The 26,028-nt window shown below is 46.3% G+C and overlaps 1 protein-coding gene across 1 annotated transcript; it reads right to left on the bottom strand.

Annotated features, from left to right (window-relative positions):
* Positions 1–1,632: 1,632 nt before the first annotated feature.
* Positions 1,633–15,765, bottom strand: LOC138998642 (zinc finger protein 551-like). Its single transcript, XM_070400759.1, has 3 exons — positions 15,507–15,765; positions 5,532–5,655; positions 1,633–4,583 (listed from the first exon to the last, which is right to left on the bottom strand). Exons 1-3 carry the CDS (start codon positions 15,507–15,509, stop codon positions 2,782–2,784), a joined length of 1,929 nt encoding a protein of 642 aa, XP_070256860.1. The 5' UTR covers positions 15,510–15,765; the 3' UTR covers positions 1,633–2,781.
* Between the last annotated feature and the right edge of the window lie 10,263 nt (positions 15,766–26,028).

Here is a 26,028-nt window from a genome sequence, read left to right as displayed (position 1 = left end):
AACACCTAGGTCTCATAGAGAGTAGAGTTGCTACTTCATAACCATTAGGATTGGCTAGATGTTACACCTATAAAGTTTTAGTGGCTTTGCATAGAGAAGTTATCTTTCTTGTTCATACCACATGTCCATTCTGGTTCTCCTGGGACCGGAATAAAGGAGGAGCCACCATGTAGGTACCTGTTGACATTATCAGAGATGGACAGAGAGGGTGGCCAGTCTCAGCGTTTTCAGTTTTCTGTTAGTGGTGATAGGCTTCACTCCCACCACATTTCTTAGGTCAAAGCACATCACAGCGCTGCAGCCAACCTCAGGGAGTCGCAGCAGAACCTGGTATACTTGATGAGCCTCATTAAAGCGACCATATGGTGCCAACCTCTTTTGGGCTGTGCAAGGGCAAAGGAGAGGAGTGGGGATTGGTAGTCAGTCAGGATTTTGTCCCCAAGCTGCCCCAAACCATCACTTTCAAGATTCAGAGTGAACATCCAAAAAAGGAGTTTGGTAAGATGTCATGGGCAACAACTCAACACCAATTCTGAGTGTGACTTTGATAACATCCCTGGCTTCCTGGATTCCCCTACTTTGGTCAAGTTCAAGACCCACATGTTAAGAGTGTTTACGGGGAAGGGTATAGGACTGAAAGCATCCCAGCATCCCTGTTCTTTTCAACTAATATCAGTCAGTACCTGCTTCCAAGTCTCCTTTCTTTTGCATGGCCCTGGTGAGAGCTCCCAGTGAGGATGGTGAAAAATGCTGACGTTGACATCAATGGTGATCCTGTGCTTTCCATTTGTTCTGTGTATGAACCTGTGCTAAAGGGTCCCTGGATAGTTCTCCATACTGGTCCTAATTCTCCCTCTTGGGCCCAGTGTTGGGTGGGCCATGCACACCCAGTAGATGACCAGAGCCAAGAATCCCAAGAGTGATGCTCCATGAAGCCCCAGGCACCTTCCTCTATTATTTGTCAGCCTAGCTTTGATATGGCAAGGGACACCCCTCTCCTGGGATGCCCAGTTCCTCATTATCAGTGGGGACTGAGGAGCCTAGAAATCTTCCCCCTCAGTTTTCCCCCACATGAACTCATCCTCATATTCCTTTCCAAGAATCCTGGATCCTCCAACTCCTTCACAGAGACCAGTGTCCATCACAAACGTTACCAATCCACACTCTATATCTCCTGTCTGTCATCAGAGTCTTCCTCAATTCCCGACCTTCCCACAGTCTGGAATTCTCTGAACTGACCCTATGCTTAATCCATCCTTGAGACCTGAGATAGGACCTCCAGAAGGACACCAGACGCCTGGAAGGGAAGAAGGCACTCACCTGGGGGTGGGGAACAGGAACATATTGATGTAGAGGAGGGTGCCTCTACAATGCCTCTCCAGAGATTGCCTATGCACTTGCCCATTGTGGGGGGGGGCACAGACTCAGAGAGAAACATACAGATAACCCAAGCACAGAAACAAGCAGCTGGTGCCGAACACTTCCAGCCTCTGCTAGGCGCTCAGGTGCTGGGCTTATATCCAGGTTCACATAGACCCACACTGTAGACATGGGCAATACCCTGAGGAACACACACACACACACACACACACACACACACACACACACAATGGACACTACCCCATACGCAAATTGGAACCACAAAGTTATTTCAACTTTATTTCATTGCCTTGGTTAGTGGTATAAAATAAGCCATTATTGGACAGAGTGATTTTTCTGACATTATTACAGTATATGCTTTCCAAAGAACGGAAAAATTGGGGGACCACACCATATCTGTTCATCTTGCCATGATGATAGATCACAACTTTTGTATCAAATCATCCAGAGAGTGAAATTTAAAAAAATAAAATAAAGAAAGCAATGAAAGAATAAACATCTTTACTAAAGATCATAAACCAGAACAGAGGACAGTAAGCAATTTGCAGGCTGGTGAATTAGAAAGTAAAAAAATTCATAAAAACAAAAGGTGAGACCCACAATATCCCTGAAAATGGTAACACTCCTTAGCTTAGGATGAGTGCTCTGTAGAAACCCTAGGTCAGAACCATTCCCTAGTCAGAGAGAAAGGAATGAAGATCCTGTCAAGAACTTGAAGTAATCACAATTTTCTCAAGCACAAGTAAGAACACAGAATACATTTCCCCTGAGCACACCGGGTTTGTGACTGATGCACGCTCTTCAGGTGAGCCAGGTGGTAGAGATGAAATCTCTTCGGCCACAAATGCTCACTGTGACATCAATTGGGTAGTAGGTCTGGGCATGTTAGCAAGTACAAATGCAAATCCTTCAATACTCACTTGTACCTGAAACTTATGAGGAATATATCAGAGTACATGTTCCATTAAAAAGGGTTTAAATTCAGAAAAACAGGTCCCAAAGAGTCGCCTTCAGTGCACTTATACTAAGTGAGAAAAGTAAAACATTTGCTGCACATTGAACACTTCTCTCCAGTGTGAGCTCTCGGGTGTCTAATAATGCTAGATTTGTGACTAAAAGATTTCCCACATTCAGTACACTCCTATGGCTTCTCTCCAGTGTTAACCATGAGGTGTGCAGTGAGGTGAGATATTAGACAAATGGAAACCCCACATTCTTTACATTTAAAGGGCTTTTCTCCAGTGTGAACTCTCTGGTGTTCTTTGAGTAGACTTATCATTGAAGGACTTCCCACAATCACAGCACTCATACGGCTTGTTGCCACTGTGAACTCTCAGGTGTCTAAAAAGGTGTGATTTTAGGCTAACAGCCTTTCCACATTCAGTAGTCATATGGCTTTTCTCAAGTGTGAACTCTCTGGTGTCGTTTGAGGTTATACTTATTACTGCAGGATATTCCACAATGACAGCACTCATATTGCTTGCCGCCACTGTGAACTGTCAGGTGCTTAGTAAGGCCGGATTTTTGGCCAAAAGACTTACCACATTCAGTACACATATATGGCTTCTCTCCAGTATGAACTCTCTGGTGTAGTCTGAGATAAGACTTATCACTGAAGGATTTTCTGCAATCACAGCACTCATATGGCTTGTCGCCACTGTGAACTCTCAGGTGCTTAGTAAGGCTGGATTTTTGCCTAAAAGACTTCCCACATACAGTACACTCATATGGCTTATCTTCGGTATGAACTCTCTGGTGTTGTTTGAGGTAAGTCTTATCACTGAAGGATTTTCCGCAATCACAGCACTCATATTGCTTGTTGCCACTGTGAACTCTCAGGTGCTTAGCAAGGCTGGATTTTTGGCTAAAAGACTTCCCACAGTCAGTACACTCATATGGCTTCTCTCCAGTGTGAACTCGGAGGTGTATAGTGAGTTTAGACCTTTGACGAAAGGACATCCCACATTCTCTACACTCATATGGCTTCTCTCCAGTGTGAACCATGAGGTGTGCAGTGAGGTGAGATATTAGACGAAAGGACTTCCCACATTCTTTACACTTACAGGGCTTTTCTCCAGTGTGAACTGTCTGGTGTTTTTTGAGGGTAGAGTTATATTTGAAGGACTTCCCACAATCACAGCACTCATACGGCTTGTTGCCACTGTGAACTCTCAGATGTCTAATAAGGTAAGATTTTAGGCTAAAAGCCTTCCCACATTCTCTACACTTATAGGGCTTTTCTCCAGTGTGAACTCCCTGGTGTCGTTTCAGGTTATACTTATTACTGTTGGATTTTCCACAATGACAGCACTCATATCGCTTGCTACCACTGTGAACTGTCAGGTGCTTAGGAAGGCTGGATTTTTGGCTAAAAGACTTCCCACATTCAGTACTCTCATATGGCTTCTCTCCAGTGTGAACTCGGAGGTGTACAGTGAGCTTAGACCTATCACGAAAGGACATCCCACATTCTCTACAATCATATGGCTTCTCTTCAGTGTGAACTCTGAAGTGTTGACTGAGGTGAGCCCTTTGACAAAAGGAGTTCCCACATTTTCTACACTCATACAGCTTTTCTTTAGTGTGAACTCTCTTATGTCGAATTAGGTTCAAGATTCGTCTAAAAACATTCCTACATTTGTGACACTCATAAATCAGTTCTCCAGAACAGTCACCGTGACATTGAACAACTTTCAGGTTGTGGCTGGCAGCATCTCTACATTCATCCCAATGGTGATGACTTTTTCCATCAAGAAATTTCTGTGAAATCTCACTGCCACAGGATAACTCCTCAGTGTTGAGAGTGGCCTGGTGCTTGGGAAGCTCTGAGTTGTATTGCAAGACTTCCCCAACCTCCTTGCTGGCTGAAGGCACCGAATATAAGTAGAAGTTGGACCTGCTCACAAAGGAACCCCTGTCCATAGCTTCTTTCCAGGGCTCGTCTCCACATTCATTCCTCTGTTGATCGTGAGAGTTTGCACTGAAACAGAAGTCTCCAACACATGTGTCACTGTAGAATGCTTTCTGCTTAAAGTATGCTGCATGTGAACCAGTCTGGTGCAAAATAACTTTTAACAGAGAGAAACACTGCTTACACAGAGGGATCTTCTGGGTGCTTGGAGCTGTCTTAGAAGCCCTGACCTGCGACTCTCCTTGTATAGATACAGAACAGGCCTCATCACCATCGATTTTATGCCGACAACCTGAAAAGTGAGAAAGGGTAAGGAAATGAATGTTGAATGTGGTGACAGGGGGAAGTCCCAGTTACACATCACACGTTGGTTCCATGCAATTGTCAGAAAATAATATACGTGCAGGAAGGATTAATAAGGGGCTCTTATCACTTTCTGGGCTAATAAAGATTACAAAACAGAGAGGCCTCACCAGAAATATGACACAAAAATGGAAAGCACCACATGGATTTGAATATGGATTTCCAGCTAATACTTCAACTTAAAGAATTCAGCATGGCTTGTCTGCTGGGGACGGGGATGAGCTGTGCAAGAGATTGGTTAGGTCTTACTCCAAGTAAAATTCAATAAAGGAGTAGCTGGTTTCGAGGACTAATTAGCACGTATGTGCACCTCATAACACATGTGCAAGTCAATGCTGCAGAATACTACACAGGCACACGTGTAGAGAAACAGGTAACAAAGAGGTGAGCAGTCAACACTGGTCCAGAGCAACACAGCTTGCTATAGTATTCAGGGAAGAGAATATAACAAACAATTGATTGAAGGTCTCATAAGAACAGCCTCTGTTTCATGTAAGTAAAGACCATAACATGTAACAGGTCGCCACAAAGAACCTTCACCTAGAGAAAGATGGCAGAAACTGAAGCCATGCATATGGAAACTGTCAGCCTCCCATGAAGAGAGAGTGCAAGCTGGGACCGATGAAGCTCACTGCAAGACTCCTGACTTTCTGTTTCCTGTACATTTTGTGGTAACAGGAGTTAGAGGGATGTTCATGGAGTCCTCTGCTCAGGACTCACCATCCAGCTCATTCATGTCAGTCACAGCACATTTCACAAGACAGTGGGGAAAATTACCAGAGGCCATGTTCTCGCTGTGGGAGAGAGAAAGCTACCCCTGAGGAATAAAGGCAGACAGGTCATCACCTCAGGACACTGGGAGAACATCAGATCTTACCTACAGATGACACAAGTGAAAATATTTCAGGCATCACATCGTAGTACAGAATTCTCTGAGCCTCATCAAGGAGCACCCATTCCTCCTGAGAGAATACAATGGCCACGTCCTCAAAGTTCATAACCTGTCATAATGGAGACAGTACATCACATGATCAGCTTCACTCCTAAGATTCTAAGTCTGTCATACTCCCCACCCTCCACACCCATCTGCTCTGTCCACTCCAGAGAAAATACCAGGCCTTCATCCCATGAAAGCCACTGTTTTCTTATATTTATACTGACATTTTGTCTTCCTACTCTAATAAAGGCATTTGAGCAGATAAGACTCCTGAGCTCTGGACCTCCCCTGTACGCCACACTGACTTTTATCAACAGAGTGGTTGTTAAAACCATAGGTGAAAGAGAGATGCTGGCTATAAAGATATTGTGAGTGATTTGATACTGGTCTTGTCAGTCAATACCCTCAGATTGTTTCTCAAAGATGCCAAATACATGGCATCACACTGGACCCTATTGACCCCAATTGCAAGGTGCCACGGCCATAGCTTTGCACTACTGTAGCACAGAGTTCTTTGAACAATAGTTCTCTCACACAGCTTCACTCCCAGAAGGACAACTTCAAAGGTAATGCAAATTTGCTGTGGTGAGGACAAATTGTTTCCTAATCACCTTTTTTCCCCAAAATTACAGTTCACCATGTCCATAATCTCTTACCTATTACTCTTCTCCCCTGCCCATGCCAGTGGACATTTTGAAGCCTGGGTAACACTGATGTATGCTATCTCACTCCTATTATCCAGGGTGTCATCCCTAACAACAAAAGGCAGGTGGTTAGGTAAATGGCACCTAAGCTCTGTACCTTGAATATAGCGCCCAAACACCCCTCCTTACAGGCAATTACCCTAAAATTCACCTTACTGGATCATCCAGACACCACCAGAAATGGGCTTTCCGGTCATTCAGTCTTATGTCAATATCAGGGTGCTGTGGCCATCAATTCGCATTCCCTCTTCAAGTGCAAATCACTCTTTACCACACCTCTCTCACACTTGTACTCCCTTAGCCCCAGCCCCCATAGTCCTCTCCTTAATGTCTTATTACTTATCAAGTGTTGACCAGAGAATGCTTGCTAACATCTCTCACTTAACCACGATCTCTCCTTACACTCGACAGGACAACTTCTGTCCCTATGCTGTGTTGTGACCCACAAATACTGGCCACAGCAGGAAAGCCAGTCATCGGGCTCACACTGTCCCTTCTGAGCTACTACTACCATTACCAACCTGACCATGATTCCCTGTATGAAAGTGATCTACAGTCCTGGCTGATGTGTCTCAATGGGTTGAGTATAGACCCATGCACTGGTGAGGTCACATGCCTGGGCTGTGGGCTGGATCCAAAATAGGGGTTATGCAGGTGGGAACTGCTCACTGTTTCTTGCTCATCACTGTTTCTCTGTCTCTCTCCATCTCCCTTCCTTTCTATATCTAAAATCAATATATATATACACTGGGTGGCCAGATTATTATGATCACCTGACATTTGTAGGCAAATTAGCTATAATTTAGCCCTGAAGTTGCTAGATGGCCAGACCATTATAAATAGGGAAGCAGTTTGTTTGCCATGACAGTAGAAGTGATTTTTTTCTAAAGATATGTGTAAACAACTCGATTTAATAGCCTTTGAACGTGGGATGATTGTTGGCACTTGGAGCCATGGAGCGAGTATCAGCAAAACAGCTGAATTAGTTAAATGTTCCAGAGCAGTTGTTGATAAAGTGTTTAAAGACTGGACTGTCAGCAGAAAATCTGGGTCTCAATGTGCGAATTGTGGCCGTCAGCGAATAGTCAATGTTAGGCCAAAACTGGTACAATACAACAGAAGAGCAACAATGGATTAAATTTATGCAGATCTTACTCAGGGATCCTCTCAAATGATCTCTGAACGCACAATAATAATCTGGCCACTGTGTGTGTGTGTGTGTGTGTGTGTGTGTGTGTGTGTATGTATGTGTATGTGTATATATATATATATATATATATATATATATTTATAACATACCTGCATGTTCCTAAATCAGCTCACTCTTCACTCCAAGCCTCTGCACATTCTGGAACCTATGCCCTGGCAGTCCTCCCACTCATTGCACTGGTTGCTAAAAACAAGGTCCATGTCATGAAGCCCTAGTCCTGTCCTTAGGATTCTGGACTTAGTATCTTTTCAAACTCCCCAGGTCCAAGGGCTACAAGAGTGGCTGACAGTCCCAGGACACCACTATCTCAGAGGCCACAAGTTTGTCAGGCCCTGAAATAAGTTCCACAAACCTTGTACACCTAATCGATTCTGCATTTGCAGGAATTTGTGGAAAGGAAATGGTCTGTTGAGAGCCTGGCAAACACCGCCAGGATCTAGGGGTTAAGGCTGCTCTGTACCCTTGCCCAGCCCATAGGTCAGGTGACCTTCAGATGCCTGTATTATTTCAGGGCTCAGTGCTTAGTGCTCACTCTTGCCTGTTACCTTATCTTTTACAGGACTTCTCCTTCCTGTCCACAACTGGTGTCCTCTGTCTTCTAGTCTATTCTTCCTCTGAGCAATGATAGTTAAAGTTAGAACCCTAATTCAGAAAATGTTCCCCCCCCCTTTTTTCACAACCATCTAGTGTTAAGTCTGATCAAATAATTGAGTAGATACCTCCTTCCCTGGGAACTTACCTTTAAGCCATTTCACAATGGACATTCTACTGGCTTGGACCACATTCCACTTGCTAAGACTGTTATCTCTCCCCTCCAGCATTTCCCAGAATGCAGACCTAAACAGAGAATTCTCTGACCAGAAATAGCCCACCTTAGAGTCCTTTAAAAATCTGACTCCCTTGCCCTGACCGGTTTGGCTCAGTGAATAGAGTGTAGGCCTGCAGACTGAAGGGTCCCAGGTTCGATTCCAGTCAAGGGCATGTACCTTGGTTGTGGGCACATCTCTAGTAGGAGGTGTGCAGGAGGCAGCTGAATTGATGTTTCTCTCTCATCGGTGTTTCTAACTCTCTATCCCTCTCCATTCCTCTCTGTAAAAAATCAATAAAATGTATTTTTAAAAAATATGTGACTCCCCGTCTTTGGGCGCTGGTGCCATTTTGGGGCTCAGCCCATCTGATATCCTGATGACCTAATAAATTCATAATTCTTTACCCTTTCTGGCCTTGTGCGATCCTCCTTTTGTGACCCTAACATTCGATAGCAAAACATGGGAGGGTTCTATGGGGATGGGGAACCATCGCTCTGCTTTGGTCACCCAAAGTTTGCTACTCAGAGAGCAGTAGGCAGTGGCAGCTCAACCTGGGCTTACCTCCAAATTCTACTGGGGAAACTCAATTACAGGCCTCAACTAGACTTCCCTGCTTTATCAACCATCCTGAGCCAGCCAATGACTATGCCAGATCAGGAACCTCTCCTTCTCCATTGCTGACCCTCCATCCCACACCAGCCAATCTTCTCTAGGTCAGTTACTATCCACAAATTCACTCGTCTCGAGTCTTCTGCCCACTCTCTCAAACTGACTTCTCAAAAGTCTCTCATCGTAAAAGTCCTAGCGTTAGACCAGAAGGAAGACTCCTTAGTGATTTGGCTTTGGGTCTTTCTGGAGTGGGGGCGCCAAGTTCAGAAGGTCATCTCCCATTTCCCATGGTGATTTGTTTAGATGCAAGGATGCCTGCCCTGGTCACCTCTGGGTTTCTGGTCTGTCACTCACCCTTCCTCTCTCATGGGCCATGCCACACTCCTTCTGCACACTCACGGGGGAGATCATGCCTAACCACCTCATTTTTTTTTTTTTTTGTAACACTGTTTGGCCACAATATAAACTAGATCAGTGATGGTGTACCTATGACAGGCCTGTCAGAGGTGACACGCGAACTCATTTTTTTGGTTGATTTTTCTTTATTAAATGGCATTTAAATATATAAAATAAATATCAAAAATATAAGTCTTTTTGTTTTACTATGGTTGCAAATATCAAAAAATTTCTATATGTGACACAGGAACAGAGTTAAGTTGGGGTTTTTCAAAATGCTGACACGCCGAGCTCAAAAGGTTTGCCATCACTGAACTAGACGATAAGACCCAATGGCCTCCCACTCTCACCACTCCTGTTCAACATAGTCCTGGAAGTATTAGCCATTGCAATTAGGCAAGAAGAAGAAATAAAAGGCATCCAAATTGGAAAAGAGGAAGTAAAACTGTCCTTATTTGCAGACGACATGATATTATACATACAAAACCCTAGAGACTCCATCAAAAAACTACTAGACTTAATACATGAATTTGGAAATGTAGCAGGATACAAAATTAACCCCAAGAAATCTGAGGCATTTCTATACCCCAATAGTGAACTTGCAGAAAGAGAGATTATAAAAACAATCCCATTTACCATCCCACCAAAAAAATTAAGATACCTAGGAATAAACTTAACTAAAGAGGTAAAACACCTCTACTCAGAAAACTACAGGACGTTGAAAAAAGAGATAGAGGAAGACATAAAGACCCAATGGCCTAAAAATGGCACTTTTAATTTTAACACATTGCAAAATTTAGATAATTTCTGTCATGGCAATGGAAAATGGTCAGAGATTCCCTAAGTCCAGGCCTTTTTCACTCTTCAGTCTCAATCCTTTCTCAGTTCTGCTCTATTCATTAGACCAGGGGTCCTCAAACTTTTTAAACGGGGGGGCCAGTTCACTGTGCCTCAGACCATTGGAGGGCAGGACTATAGTTTTCAAAAAAAAACCTATGAACAAATTCCTATGCACACTGAACATATCTTATTTTGAAGTAAAAAAAACAAAACGGGCCGAAACCGGTTTGGCTCAGTGGATAGAGCATCGGCCTGCGGACGGAAAGGTCCCGGGTTCGATTCCGGTCAAGGGCATGTACCTGGGTTGCGGGCACATCCCCGTAGGAGATGTGCAGGAGGCAGCTGATCGATGTCTTCTCTCTCATCAATGTTTCTAACTCTCTATCTCTCTCCCTTCCTCTCTGTAAAAAATCAATAAAATATATTAAAAAACAAAACAAAACAAAAAAAAAACGGGAACAAATACAGTATTTGTATTTGCATGTGGCCCGCGGGCGGTAGTTTGAGGACCCTTGCATTAGACCTTTCTCCTTCACACAAAACATCATACCCCTAACATTTCTGATGCTGAATGTACTTTTGACCCAGCAGACCACAAACCTCCATGTTCTTACACAACCCTTCCCTCACTTGCAGTATATTCCCAAATCCAGACCCTCCTAACCAGCAACCACCTTCTCCCCAGCCCATGAGAGCCAAAATCCCAAGAACTTGAGCTCCAATACTGCCTTTTCCTTCCTAACACTTGATCTCGGGCCACCCTAAGACTGCTTTCCTCAACAGCTGCTTCTATTCCTACGCCCATTCTACCCCTGAGGGTGGGAGCAGGAACTGAGGGTATTGGCTGGGTATACATTCTATTATCCATGTCTGACCTCGCACAGATTGAGAGGCATCTCAGGTATTTTTTCACCAACCTGACCACCTTTACTAAGGAAGTTAAGTACCTGGCCCAGTCCTATGACCTGACCTGGCATGACATCTGAGTCATCCTGTCGTCCTCTCTCACCCCAGAGGAGAAGGAGCACATCTGACTAGCAGCTCAGGACCATGCTGTGCCCTCCATAGACAGGACTCGGTGGCCAACACAGATGGCGCTATCAGGTCAGTTCTCCAGGGCACTGGCTCTGTAGCCTGTCTCATTGTCGAAAGGCTGCCCATAAGGCGGTCAATTATGACAAACTTAATGAAATCACTCAAGGTCCTGACCAAAACCAAGTTCTCCTCCTCTCTGGACTCACAGAAGCCTTACACAAATTTACCACCTTAGAACCCACCTCCCCAGAGGGAGCCCTTCTTCTGAACAGCCATTTTATATTCCAATCAGCCCCCAACATACACTATAAACTTTGAAAAGTAGACACAGGTCCACAAACGCCTCAAAAAGACCTACTTAACGTGAATGATGAGGTTTTTAATAACAGAGAGGAGGAGACCCCAATTCAAAAACAAAGGTGAGATCAGGCCAAGGCTGAGGCCCAGGCAAAGGCCTATGAGCTCCTAGCCACTGCTCTCAAGAACCCCAAGTGAAGTGCTGGTCCTCCAAACAAGGGTAAGTCAGGGGCTAAGGCTCTTCCAGGCCCATGCTTCAAATGCAACAAGGAAGGACTAAGTCCTGCTCAAACCCGAGACCCCTGGCTGTGCCCTACCCACAGTGAAGAAGGGAATGCCAATGGAAATCAGACTGCAATCTGGCCCCTACAAGTCAGACATCCGCCAGCCCAGGAAGACCACCCTCTGGATAGGCTCTGAAGCTCCCAGACCTCCTGGAAATAGCCACCGAAGACTGAAGCCGTCCAGGCCGGGAGAGGGCTCCACAGACTTATGTCAGCAGGACAGAGCCTCGGGTAACAATGTGGTGACAGGTAAGCTAATCTCCTTTTTGATTGGCACTGGAGCCACTTATTCTGCCCTCCCAGAATTCACTGAGACCCTTTTCCCCTCCTCAGTCTCTATTATGGCGGTTGACGGATTAGTTTCACAGTCATTAGCCACCTCACCTCTACACTCTATCTTATTAAATACCCCCATCAACTCTTTCCTCTTTCTACCTCAGTGCCCAACCAGGACTACAGTGCATCCCCTCATAAACCTGACTGTCCCAAACAACAGTCACCTACCTCAGTGTCACTCTCACCCCACACATCTGTGCCATTCCTTAGACGGTAAATGCCTTATCTCCTCCATGACTGTCCTTTCTTCTGAACAAGAAATACTCTCCTTTCTCAGGCTCGCTGGGGACTCTTGCCTCTGAGTTCCCAGCTTCAGTCTTCTCACAAAGCTACTCTATGATAGGACCCCACCTCACTGAGCCTTTAGATCCTTTAATGCTCTGAAAACTGCTCTCACCTCGGCGCCTTCTGACATCCCCTCACCCCCTTTCCAAAGAACAACTTTCTTTGCTGCAAAACTAGAAATGCTTATTTTAAAGTCTGGCTACTATCAGAAGCTGAACTCATTACCACCCAAACCTGAGCATGTATCACTAAGGAAAAATGTGGCAGTTTTAAATCCAAGCGCCTGGATGCCTGGGGACAGGCTGCAGGGCCTGCTCTCTCGTCCCCTTGCCTTTTCTCCAGCATCATGTGCCTACACATACTTTTCCAGAGTCTTTGGTAGCTTAAAGGCTTTGGAGCATTGCTGGGTTAAATGATAAACATCTAAATATTTTAAAACAGAATAAAATACTGAAACATTGATTGCTAGACATGTTTTTAATTTGCCTGCTCTTCGTTTTTATTACGCATGGTCTCTTGTACTTTGAGGAAGGCATATTAAAGTAAGAGTGTGTTTAAAGTGTGTTCATAAATGTAAATGCTCTTTGTTTACTTTTTGGCTAAAGCTGGTTACTTGTGAATGGGTAGGATTGTGTTGACCAGTGAGTCAAGACCTGATCACCCCTGATGTCCCAGAGGAACCCCTTCTCTCCTAGTAAGCTAAAGCAGCCCCACCCAGATTCTCTCCTGTTGCTTACATCCTTAAGTTGAAGCCTACACTTTATTTCCAGTGCTCATTCACAGTTCCTGACACTAGCATTGAAAGCCTCACATGTGTTCCTGCTTGGTATTTGGGAACATCTCTCCCCTTTTCTAGCCTTCTTAAACGTCAATTCCCTGAACAAGACTGGCAAATTGACTTCACTCACAGGCCTCCTATTAAAACACACACACACACACACTGTAAGGACACAAAGTAGGGAAAGATTCCATAATACAGGGAAATAACAGAGCAGACAGGAGGCCAACACAGTGACTCTGAGGAAGCCTCTGTCTCCCCAACTCTTAGCTACACCCCACATAACACCCAAATACACCCCAGAGGAACTTCAGTCCCTAGGTAGCTCTTGGGGCTATGCAGGAAGATCCACGGTTAAAATTCGGTTACAATTGTCGGGGAAAATATATCCTGCCCCAGGGATAGGCCCATGATATCTTAAAGGCTATTTAAAATTTTCTACCTATAGGATACATTTACAACTCCTACAACCCCTCATCACCTGTCCTAGCCTAGCCTTCCTACTGCAAGATGTCACCAAAACCTGTTCTACTTGTTACTCAGTATCTTCCCAAAGGCAGGTTAGATCAGACCCCCTTCTTTCCCCACTCATCAGGCAAGGGGCCAAATCCCTGAACAAGACTGGCAAATTGACTTCACTCACATGCTTCCTATTTTTAAAAAAGGAAAGAACAAACCCTTGTAGATACCTTCTGAGGCTGGGTGGAAGCATTCCCCATTGAGTCTGAAAAGTCCATTGAGGTCACACAAGCTCCCATTCAGCACATCATTCCCAGATCCAACCTGCCCACCTCATTACAAGCAGATAATGGACCTGCTTTCATATATCAAATAACTCAACAGGTCTCCTCCACTCTGAATATCCTGTGGAATTTACACCCCCCACCAGCCCCAATCTTCAGGCAAGGTAGAAAAGAGAAATTCCTTCGTTAAGTGCCACCTAACTAAATTAACTCTCAAAACTAAAGAACCTTAAACTGATCTCCTACTGCTAGGCTTTATGCACAACAGAGCAATCCCCCCACCATGCACCGTCCCTTCTTAGTCCCTTTGAATTCATGTATGGAAGACTCTTCTTATTAGGAAACTTGCCTTCCACAGAAACCCTCTAGGAGTCTATGTCCCTATTTTAAATCTATTCCCTCAATTACTGAGACAATATTATAATTAAGCCCTCTCTCCAAATTCTATGGGAGACATCCCGAGAAGCCTCTACAGCCAGAGGACTGTGTCCTCCTAAGGGAAACTCACCCATCGAATAATTTACAGCCCCAGTACCAAGACACTTAGCAGGTACTCCTAACCACACCACTGCAGCTAAACTATCAGAGCAAACCCCATAGTTCCACCTTTCCAGATTAAAACCCATCCCCAGAACATTTCATCACGTGAGCTCAGTCCCCTAACAATTACAGCCACCAGATTGGGCCCACCAGACCCCATCTTACCCTCATCTATCACTCACCCAATGCAGATGTAGCCCCCAATAATCAGTCTTTACCCGTCCCCGTAACCCACCATATCCAACTCAAAAGCGCAGTTCAGATAATCCCTCTCCTCATAACCCTGGGCATCACAGCAGAGGTAGGAACTGGCACAAGGGGCCTAACCACTGCTCTTTCCCATTTGGAAATCCTGTCTCAGGACCTACAAGAAAGCTCTGGATGCCAGCAAGGGGCAAAACTGGGAAACAAGAACCTCGCCCTCAGGGTACCTACCCTCCCCTAGCAAATAACTCGTCAGGCAACTAAGACCCCTGACCTTTTCCTCCCTAAGGATCACATCTAGGCCTCAGTTGCATTTCAGCTCCAGGCCCAGAAAAGCAGCAAAAGCAGACAAGTGAGGCTGTGGCAGCCTCGGGAGCAGCTTCTGCCTCCCAAATCCCCCAACAGAACCGTTTTTCGAGCCTTCCAGGTGGCCTAATAAATCCGTAATTCTTCTCCCTTTTTGGCCCGTGTGCTCCTCCTTCCGCGACCCTAATATCCATGTCCCCAGCGTTCTGAGAATGAAAGTAAAACTCCTTCCTGTCCACACTGCTCTCCTCTGTGTTCTAGTCTCTCCTTCCTCTGAGCAATGTTAGGAAAAGTTAGAATCCGGCCTCAGAAAATGTCCCTCTTTCTTTCACAACCATCTATGGCCCCAGCGTTCTGAGAGTGAAAGTAAAACTCTTCGTGTAAAACCACACCCCGTCTCTCTGTTGCCTTTACACCCACAACAGGCCCGGGTTCCCGAGTCCTCCCTGCTCAGTCGCACCATCACGTCCTTACAAGGCGGCCCTGCAGCCTTTCACCCTCTTCCCCCATCAGCCATGTGTCACCCACGAGGGACTCACCATTCTGAGCGCTGGGACCTGGGCGGCGGAACCTGAGAAGCGCCGGTCCCCAAGGCTGGAGGGTGAACTGGGGTCAGGCTGCGGGGACGCTGTGAGCAGAGAGGAGTCCGGGAGGCACGGGGACCCCAATCTCGGGCTGTTGGGCTCAAGGAGCCTCAGACACACCCCGCACGGCAGGCGCGCTGCCTCCCAGGCCTCCTCCTCCTCACGACCAGCGCCCTGAAGCCTGGGAGTCTGTGAACAAAGACCTAAAAGTTTAAAATGGCCACCGCGAGGAGGAAGGCGGAAGTCCCGCCCTAACCGAGTTCGCAGACCACAAAATGTCCTTTAGTTCCGCCTATATTGGCGCACAGCCTTCTGGGTAATGTAGTTTTCTCCTCGGCCCAGGCGATTACTAGCATCCCAGCCAATAACTTGGGGAATAAAGATGTTGTGGCAAACCAAGTGACATCTGGGGAGGGACAAGATGAGACCAGAAGCCTGGCTAACTGGAATAGATTGAGGCATCTCCAAGGTGAAGAGGGTGGGGAGGAATGCAAGGGATCCACCAAAGAATATATACATGGTGGGGGGGGGGGGGGGGGGGGGGGAGAAATAGGAGACATCTGTCATACTAAAAACAATAAAAAATACATGTACTTAAAAAAATTGAAATAATATATCCCAGCTGGTTTGCCTCAATAGTTGAGGCTCAAGCTATGAATCAAGAGGCCATGGTCCTTTTCGTTTTGTTTTGTTTTATATATTACTAGTGGCCTGGTGCATGGAATTTGTGCACGGGGGAGAGAGTGTTTCTCAGCCCGGGCTGCACCCTCTTCAATCTGGGACCCCTCAAAGGATGTCCTTCTGCCAGTTTACAGAGCTCAGGCCTAAACCGGCAGTTGGTTGTCCCTCTCGAAATCAGGGACTGCTGGCTCCTAACCACTCACCTGCCTGCCTGCCTGCCTGATTGCCCCTAACCACTCTGCCTGTCGGCCTGCTCACCGCCAACTGCCCCCACCACTAGCCTGCTTGACCCCAAACGCCCCCCCCCCACCAGCCTGATCACCCCCAACTGCACCCCCTGCTGGCCTGCTTACCCCCAACGGCCCAGCACCCCCACCAGCCTGATCACACACAAGTGCCCTCCCCTCTTGGACTCTAACCACCTCTACCTTGGCCCTGCCACCATGGCTTTGTCCAGAAGAACATCCAGAAGGTCTCCTGGAAGGTCTCCCAGTCTAATTAGCATATTACCCTTTTATTAGTATAGATAGAGGCCTGGTGCATGGGTGGAGTCCTGCTGGTTTGCCCTGAATGGTGTCCTGGATCAGGGTGGGGCTTCCCTTGGGGCGTGGGGCGGTCTGGGCGATGGGCCTGTGGTGGTTTGCAGGCCGGCCACACCCCCACAGGGTGAGGGTCCCTGCTGGGGGGGCGTGGCCAGCCTGGGTGAGGGGCTGATGGCTATTTGCAGGCTGGACAAGCACCTCAGCGGGGACCCTTACCCCATGAGGGTGTAGCCAGCCTGGGTGAGGGGATGATGGCTGTTTTCAGGCTGGCCATACCCCCTTCGGGGGGGGGGGGGGGACCACTGGGGTGCCTGGCCAGCCTGGGTGAGGGGATGAGAGCTCTTTTCAGACTGGCTACACCCCCTTCAGGATGGGGGTTCCCACTGGGGTGCCTGGCCAGCATTGGTGAGGGGCTGATGACTGTTTTCAGGCTGGCCACACCCCCTTTAGGGTGGGGGTCCCCACTGGGATGCCTGCCAAGCTTGAGTGAAAGAATGATGGCTGTTTGCAGGCTGGCCATGGCCCCGGGCAACCCAGGCTCCGAGACCTTCCTTGAGTGGAGGTCACAGCGGCTGGAAGCAGGTATCTGGGATTTATTTATCTTCTATAATTGAAACTTTGTAGCCTTGAGGAGAGCCCACAGCCATCCAGGGCAGGCGAGAAGCTTGGCTTCCTCCATTGCCAGCGGCAACCCAAGCCTCCTGTTCGCTCCAGCTCTATGGACACCACCATCTTGGTTGGGTTTATTTGCATACTCACTCCTGATTGGTGTAGCTCCTGAGTGTAGCGGAGGTACGGTCAATTTGCATGTTTCTCTTTTATTAGATAAGATTTTTTTAAAAATTCTTTATTGTTTGAAATATTACATATGTTACTACATTTGTCTTCATTGTTCTCCATTGGCTTCTCCCTGGCCACCCCCACTCCCCAGCACATGCCCTCACCTCCCTAGAGTCTGTGTACGTTGATGCCTCTTATATGCATGCACACAAGTCCTTTGGTTGATCTCTAACCGACCCCTCCAACTCCCTGCCTTCCCTCTGAAGTTTGTTGGTCCCTTCGAGGCTTCTGTGTCTCTGAATCTATTTTTGTTCATCAATTTATGCTGTTCATTATATTCCACGAATGATGAGGTCATGTGATACTGGTTTTTTCCTGGTCAGGGCACATACATGTGTTGCAGGCTTAATTCCCATTGTGGGGGTAGAGTCGTGCAGGAGGCAACTAATCAGTGATTTTCTCTTATCATTGATGTTTTCATCTCTCCCTTTCCCTTCCACTCTCTAAAATCAATAAAAAATATTTTAAAAGTATATACATATATGCACAGCCCATGGACATATACAATAATGTGGTGCGGGCCAAGAAGCAGTGGGGGCAGGGTAGAGGGAGAAAAGGGGGGAGGGGTATGGCAGAAATTGGGAACATCTGTAATAGAGTGAACAATAAAAAAGATTAGTGTGCACAGTAGGTGTGGCTCAGTGTTTGGGTGTAGACCCATGAACCAAGATATCGCTGGTTTGATTCCAGGTCAACACACATGCCCAGATTGGGGGTTCCATCCCAGTAGAGGGACTGCTGGAGGCATCTGGTCAATGATTCTCATCATTGATGTTTTTTCCTCTCTCTTTCTCTCTAAAAAATCAATAAATACATTTAAAAAATGAATAGTGTTAAGATTGAGTTGACTCAACAAAAGCAAAATGAGTGTGGGTCATCAGGTTTTCTTCCAAGAGATTATACTTCTTAAATAATATTTTAGAAAATACTTTTATTCTTTTTTTGCACGGGGGGAGAAGTAGACAGGGGAAGAGAGATAAACATAGATCTGCTGCCTCTTGTAGGCCTCCAACTGGGGATCCATTTGGGGATGTGCACTGACCTGGAATCAAACCAGAGACCTTTCAGTGAATGGGATGACACCCAACCAGCTGAGGACACTGGATGGGGCAGAGTTTATTCCTGTATTATTACTATTAATTATATCATTTTCCATACCAGCAACTCTAAACCTTCTTTTGCCACATCCTGTATTTTCCTACTGCCTTGTTACAATCGCTCTCTCTCTCTCTCTACCTTTCTCGGCCCTCAATGCACTCATGGATTTTCTTTTCTTTACAATAGAATAGTTCATACTGCTCATAATTTTATAGGCACTATTTGGTGTGTACTCTTTAACAAATCCTGGTTTTCTCCATGCTACACAGTCATTTTCAGATTCAACACACATGCTTATGTTAAGAGTGAATTATTCTTTTTATTGCTGAGTAGTACTGGGTTCTGTGAATAACCACATTATCTATTGATCTCTATGTTTTTTGTTATTTCCAGGTTTGGGGTATTATAATTAAATAATCTGGGAATATTTGCAATAAGTTGTGTATATAGACATAGGTTTTACTTATCAAACTGTATTGTAGATGAATTTTTTAAATTTAAGATATAGGGCCCTGATTGGTTTGTCTGAGTGGATAGAGCATCGGCCTGGGGAATGAAGGGTCCCACATTCAATTCTGGTCAAGGGCATGTACCTTGGTTGTGGGCACATCCCCAGTAGGCAGTCTGCAGGAGGCAGCTAATCGGTGTTTCTCTCTCATCAATGTTTCTGACTCTCTGTCCCTCTCCCTTCCCCTCTGTAAAAAATCAATAAGATATATATTTTTTAAAAAGATATGGGGAAGTGTGATCCAAAATAGTCATTCCCTTTGTATTCCCATTAAACCACAGTATATAAGAATTCCAGTTTTTCTCCTACCATGCAAGGGCATACAATGGTTAACCTTTTCAAATAGTAACTCCAGAAATGAATATTGTGTTAACTCACTTCCATTTTAATTTAATTTACCTAAGAATTTTTTATGGTTAACGTTTTTTTTCATACATTTATTTGCACTATCTTTGTCTGCTTTTTTAAAATATCAGCTCAGGATCTTTTTCAAATTGTTTAAATAAATTTATTACTTTAACTGAAGGAGGCCTGTGCAGCCTCTAAGACAGATGCTTAAAGTTCCTTCATTCCTCAGCGACTCAAGTGACTCCTTTTCCATATGGAACCATAGGTTTGGAATACTGGAAGGAAATTTGTTTTTCTCAATTATTATGCAATGTACAAATTAAGCCAGCTTATACCATATACTTGTACATTTAATGTGCATTGTTAACATTCAGAACCACTCTTATTTAAGTCGGAGCATTCAATAATACATTAAGTGAAGTCTAGGGTTGTAGCATTTGTCAATTTCCCTGGTGTAAATACTCTCATCATGGTCAATTTTAAACTGCCCAAACCGTGGCATTGAACACTGACATGATAAGATATTTCAGTAGCTTGCAGTTCTGAGTTTGCTGCCAATGACATCTGAACAAACTCCTTTTTCTGAGGTCCACTCCTTTGAATCTTGCCACTGACAGTTTAGGGAAGCTCAGAGACAATGTCTACCTGGATGAGGAGACAGGTACCCATCCTGACCCACTTCCACTGTCATTTCCTACCAATCCCCACTCCGCTCCTTGGCCCTTCACAGTCCCCCAAAGAGGCTGGCACCATGTGGTCGACCTACATGGCCCATCAAGTTTGTCAGGTTCTGCTGCAGAACCCGGATGTTGGCTGCAGCCTATGATGTGCTGTGATCAATGAAATGTGGAGGGAGTGAAGCTGTTACCTCTGACACAAGAGTCTGGAAGCACTGAGACTGGCATCCCCTCTGTCCATCTCTGATAACACCCAGCAGGTACCTACATAGTGCTTCTCCTTTGTTCCCATCCCAGGAGAACCAGGGTAGAAAGGTGTTATGAACAAGAAACTTACCTTCTTTAGTGTAATCCATTAAAACTTTGGGGCTGTTCATTACCTGCAATAACTTACCCTATCCTAAAGGGAACACAACCCCTATTCTACTCTCTAGGAGGCAGCAGAGCCTAACAGTAGAAGCCAGAGCTCTGTTGTTGGAGACACATTGGTTTGACTTCCAGCCCTGACTTTTATTAACTCTACAGTCAGGCAATTTATGTTGAGTATCTGAGCCTGGATTTCCTCCCCATAAAATAGTCGGTTAAACCATCTCAGGTTTGGAGAGGATTAAATGACATCATAATAATGCATTTATTATGCATTATTCAATAAAGCATTGAATCCAAGGCCTGGCACACGTAGTGAACATTCAGTCACTGTTAGCTCCTCCGCTTCACAATGTGTACTCACTGCAGACATTCAGACAATGTAGGAAACATCAACCTGTTGGGCTCTGTATCCTTTCAAATATTACTTTTAAAATAATAGGGCAAGATCATATATATTCTCTCATAGCCTGCATTTTCTTTTAATAATGTCATAGTTTTATATAAAAAATACAATTCTAATGACTGGAGTGACTCAATTGGTTGAGCGACCTCTTATGCACAGAAATGTTGCCAGTTTGATTCCTGGTAAGGGCACTCAGTAGGGGGGCGTGTGAGCTCGGAGAGGGCTTGCAGAAGGCAGCTGATCAATATTTTTCTCCATCTCATTTTCTCTCTCTCTAAAATTCAAATAAAAAATTGTAAATATGTAAATATATACATATATATAATGAGTAGTCATATTATTATGACTGTCCAGATTATTATGACCACTCCATCAGTAAAATGAAGTGAATTAGTTATGCAAATAATAATAATCATAATAATAAAACCTTGAAAGTATTTGCTTAGGAAGTTTTCAATATTCAGTATTTTTGGAAGTGTCAATGAAGTACTGATCGGTGGTCATAATAGTCTGGCCGGTCATAATAACCTGGCCACTCAGTGCGTGCCTGTGTGTGTGTGTGTGTGTGTGTGTGTGTGTGTGTGTATATATATACTAGAGGCCCGGTGCACAAAAATTTGTGCACTCTGGGGGCGGGAGGGGGGTCCCCCAGCCTGGCCTGTGCCCTCTCGCAGTCTGGGACCCCTCGGGAGATAACGACCTGCTGGCTTAGACCTGCTCCTGGGTGGCAGAGGGCAGGCCCAATCCCTAGGTGCAGCCCCTGGTCGGGCTCAGAGCAGGGCCGATTGGGGAGTTGGGGCTCCACCCCGTCATTGGGGCTCCGTACCCTGTCACACACAGAGCAGGGTCAATCAGGGGGTTGGGGAGCTCCCCCCTGTCACGCACAGTGCAGGGCCGATCAGGGGGTTGAGGAGCTCCCCCATGTCACTCACAGAGTAGGGCCGATAGGGGAGCTGGGACACCGCCCCCTGTCACACACAGAGCAGGGCAGATCAGGGGGTTGGGGCGCTGCACCCTGTCACACTCAGGGCAGGGCCAATGGGGAGGTTATGGCTCTACCCTGTCACACACAGAGCAAGGCCCGTGGAGAGGGGTTGGAGCGCCACCCTCTATCACCCACAGAGCAGGGCCAATCAGGGGGTTGGGGCTCTGCACCCTGTCACACTCAGGGCAGGGCCAATGTGGAGGTTATGGCTCTACCCTGTCACACACAGAGCAAGGCCTGTGGAGGGGGGTTGGAGCACCACCCTCTATCACCCACAGAGCAGGGCTGATCAGGGCATTGGGGCGCCGCCACTGTCACACTCAGGGCAGGGCCGATGGAGAGGTTATGGCTCTACCCTGTCACACACAGAGCAGGGCCCGTGGGGGGGGGGGGGGGATGGGGCGCCGCACCCTGTCACACACAGAGCAGGGCCGATCAGGGGGTTTATGCGCCGCACCCTGTCAAACACAGAGCTGCAGGGCAATCAGGGGGTTGGGGAGCTCCCCCCTATCAGGCACAGAGCAGGGCTGATCAGGGGGTTGGGGCACCTTCCCCTGTCACGAACAGAGCAGGGTGGATAGGGAGGTTGTGCCCCACCCCCTGTCACTCACAGAGCTGCAGGGCGATCAGGGGGTTTGGGCGCTGCCCCCTGTCACGCTGATCCTGGTGCTGGGAGGCATATTACCCTTTTACTATATAGGATAGAGGCCTGGTGCATGGGTGGGGGCCGGCTCGTTTGCCCTGAAGGGTGTCCTGGATCAGGGTGGGGGTCCCCACTGGGGTGCCTGGCCAATCTGGGTGAGGGGCTGAGGGCTGTTTTCCGGGTGGCGAGTAACTGAAGCTCCCAACCGCTCCTTGTTTTCTTTTCTTTTTTTTTTTATTCTGGGCCAGCTTTAGCTCTGAGGCCTCGCTGCTGAAAACATCGATACATTGTTGCGGTCAGGCTGGCTGAAGCGTGGCTGAATGAAAGCCGGTTTCTGGGGTTTTGTTTAGCTTCTTATTTGCAACATAGTACATAGTTGCTTAGAGTTGCAGCTGAGAGGCCGGCAAGTTAGGCGGGGTACATTGGAGTTCACAGTCACTGAAGCAAGCCAGTCTCCCTGCTCGCTTCAGTGCATGGCTGCCGGCCGCCATCTTGGCTGACAGTTAATTTGCATAAGGATATGCTGATTAGCCAATGGGAAGGGTAGCGGTCATACGCTAATTACCATGTTTCTCTTTTATTAGTGGAGATATATATATATATATATATATATATATATATATATATATGTATTCATTTAGATCTGTAGTCTTCAGGAATGAGTAAAATAATACTTTTCACCTCAGGGAGCATTCTGAGCTTCACAGAATCTGAAATAATGTCTCCAAACAAGAGTTCATTTGCAGACAACACTCCCTAGAAACCTGCAACCAGCCATTAAAACCTAAGGTTGTCATTTCCCAGCGCGGATCAGGTGCCCCATAGCCAATATTGCAATGGTCAGCGAGTAATTAGGATCCTAATGCCACCTGTTGGGCCTGCAAAAGTACATTACCCAACAGGCAATGCGCCTAATGATGGCTGGTTTAGCCAATGAAAGCCCAGGAGAGGCACATTATGCAGTGCTCATCGCTTGGCTGTGACTTCCGGGGTCTTTCTCCCGGTGGTCCCTTTGACCTCTTTATTCTGTTACCATAGCCAGAGGCTCCAGCACTGGGGGTTTAAACTACATTGAGGCATCAGAGGCAGTGTCCCCGCTCTGCAAGGTGTGTCTGAAGCTTGCTGAGCAGCCACTGGTGCAACTGAAGCCTCCTTGCTTCCCAGACTCCTCTCTGCTTACAGAGTTCCACTCAGCCTCACGCCATATGAGCTCCAGGCTTGGTGAGGGAGCCTGTCAGGTCCTGCAGTCTAGGTCACCGTTTCCGGAAGAGTGAGTCTCAGCTGGGTGACGCACGGTGTGACACGGTGAAAGAGGGTGACAGACTGCAATGCCAGCCAGTAAGGACATGGTGGGGTGGCTCACCTGGGAGGATTCCAGACACCAGGTCTGTTTAATGTCAAAAGGCAACAAAGAATGTGAAGCAGAGTTTTGCGTGAGGAGTTTTTCCTTCATTTAGAGGAAGCTGCTGCCATTGATGGCTGTGAACAAATGAGGGCCATTGTGTGAGAGAGGGTTCTAAACTTTTCTAAAAACTGCTCAGAGGAAGAACTGACTAGAGGAGAGAGGACAGCAGTTCGGGACAGGAAGGTGAAGTCCTGTAAAATATAGCAACCTAGCAAGAGTGTGCACTGAGGACCGAGCCCTGAGGTAATGCCGGCATCTCAAAGTCACCTGACCCTGGGGCTGGGCAGCCCAATTCATGGATCCTGGTGGTGGTTGCCTGGCTCTCAACAGACCTTTAGTTTCCACAGATTCCTGCCCATGCAGAACCACTTAGGGGGACTCGTTTGTGGAGCTTATTTCAGGGCTTCCCACTCTTATGGCTTCTGGGACTGTCCAGCCACTCTCCCAGCCATTGGAGGTGGAGACCTTGAAGAGACACCAAGCCCAGAATTCTAAGTCCTGTGTTTGAATATATGAGTAGTTTCTGGTTTTGGCAACCAGTGGAATGGGATATGAGAAGTCCTCCCAGGCATATGTTCTAGAATATGCAAAGGCTTGGAATAAAGACTGGGTTTGTGGAGGGACTTTATAGTATCCTTTTTTATTTAAAAGAAAGGGAAGTGGTAAAATGGATAGGAGTCAGGTCTAGAGGAGCTTTGTGACAACTTGGGAGTCTGTTCTGCAGGTGATGGGAGCAATGGGAGATTTGGAGCAGTGGAGGCAGGTGATCTGGCCCAGATCTCATTACACCCCCTTGATTGAAGCATAATGAACTATAGGGTATGAGGGGTGTGGTGGAAAGACGAGGAAGGAAGCAGCTGTGATAGTCTGGGTGAGTGTGAAGGTAACTGGCCCATGATGGTGTCTGTGGAGGTGAAATAAGCAGTTGGATTCTGGATCAGTGTTTTGTGTGTGGCCACCTGGCTTTTCTAATTTTGAGGATGAGTGGAAGATAAGAGTCAGGGATGGCATGAACGTTTGCATTTGGCAACTGGAGGTATGGAAGCATCAACTGAGATGCGGGTAGATATTCATAGTAGGAAGTGTGATGTTCATTGTGAATACCAAAACTTTTCTTTTTTACCTTTTAGGGTTTAGGATATTTCAGAGAGCAGTTCATGAGTGTCTGAAACTCTGACAAACAGTTCAGGATGAAAATTTATTTAAAAGGTATTGGGCCCTAACCAGTTTGGATCAGTGGATAGAACCTCAGCCTGCAGAGTGAAGGGCCCCAGGTTAGATTCTGGTCAAGGGCATGTACCTTGGTTGCGGTCACATCCCTAGTTGGGGGTGTGCAGGAGGCAGCTGATTGATGTTTCTCTCTCATCAATGTTCCTAACTCTCTATCCCTCTCCCTTCCTCTCTGTAAAAAGTCAATAGAATATATATTTTTAAAAAATGGTATGGGGAATGTAGGTACCAGGGTGGAGTTGTAGGTCATCTATTTTTTTTTTAATTGAAGACCAAAGAGCAATTTAAACAAGATGAGACTTCAGCTGTTGCATATTTACTGGTTAAACACACACCAGGATTTTAAAAATATATATTTTTATTGATTTCAGAGAGGAAGGGAGAAAGCTAGAGAGATAGAAACATCAACGATGAGAATCATTGATTGGCTGCCTCCTGCACAACCCCTAATTGGGGGGGGGGGGGATCGAGCCTGCAATCCAGGCATGTGCCCTTGGCCAGAATTGAACCTGTGACCCTTTAGTCCGCAGGCCAACTTTCTATTCACTGAGCCAAACTGGCTAGGGCACACCAAGATTTTGATTGAGCTTTGTCTGGGGTGTTGTACTCAGTCTGGTTGATTTGCTTAGGGGCATGAGTGGTCATCTGTGAGACTCACTGGGCAGGGCTAGAGGGCCTTAGGTGATGGGACTTGAATGTTGAAGGCTGTGATTGGAGAAGGGAGATAATGTGCAGCACCAGTGGAGGT

This window comes from Myotis yumanensis, unplaced genomic scaffold (assembly GCF_028538775.1).
Source record: "Myotis yumanensis isolate MYYU_CA2020_CCGP unplaced genomic scaffold, mMyoYum1.0.hap1 SCAF_20, whole genome shotgun sequence".
In the NCBI taxonomy this organism is placed as follows: Eukaryota; Metazoa; Chordata; class Mammalia; order Chiroptera; family Vespertilionidae; genus Myotis; species Myotis yumanensis.
The sequence above is the reverse complement of the archived record's forward strand: the minus strand, read 5'-3'. Positions and strand labels throughout refer to the sequence as shown.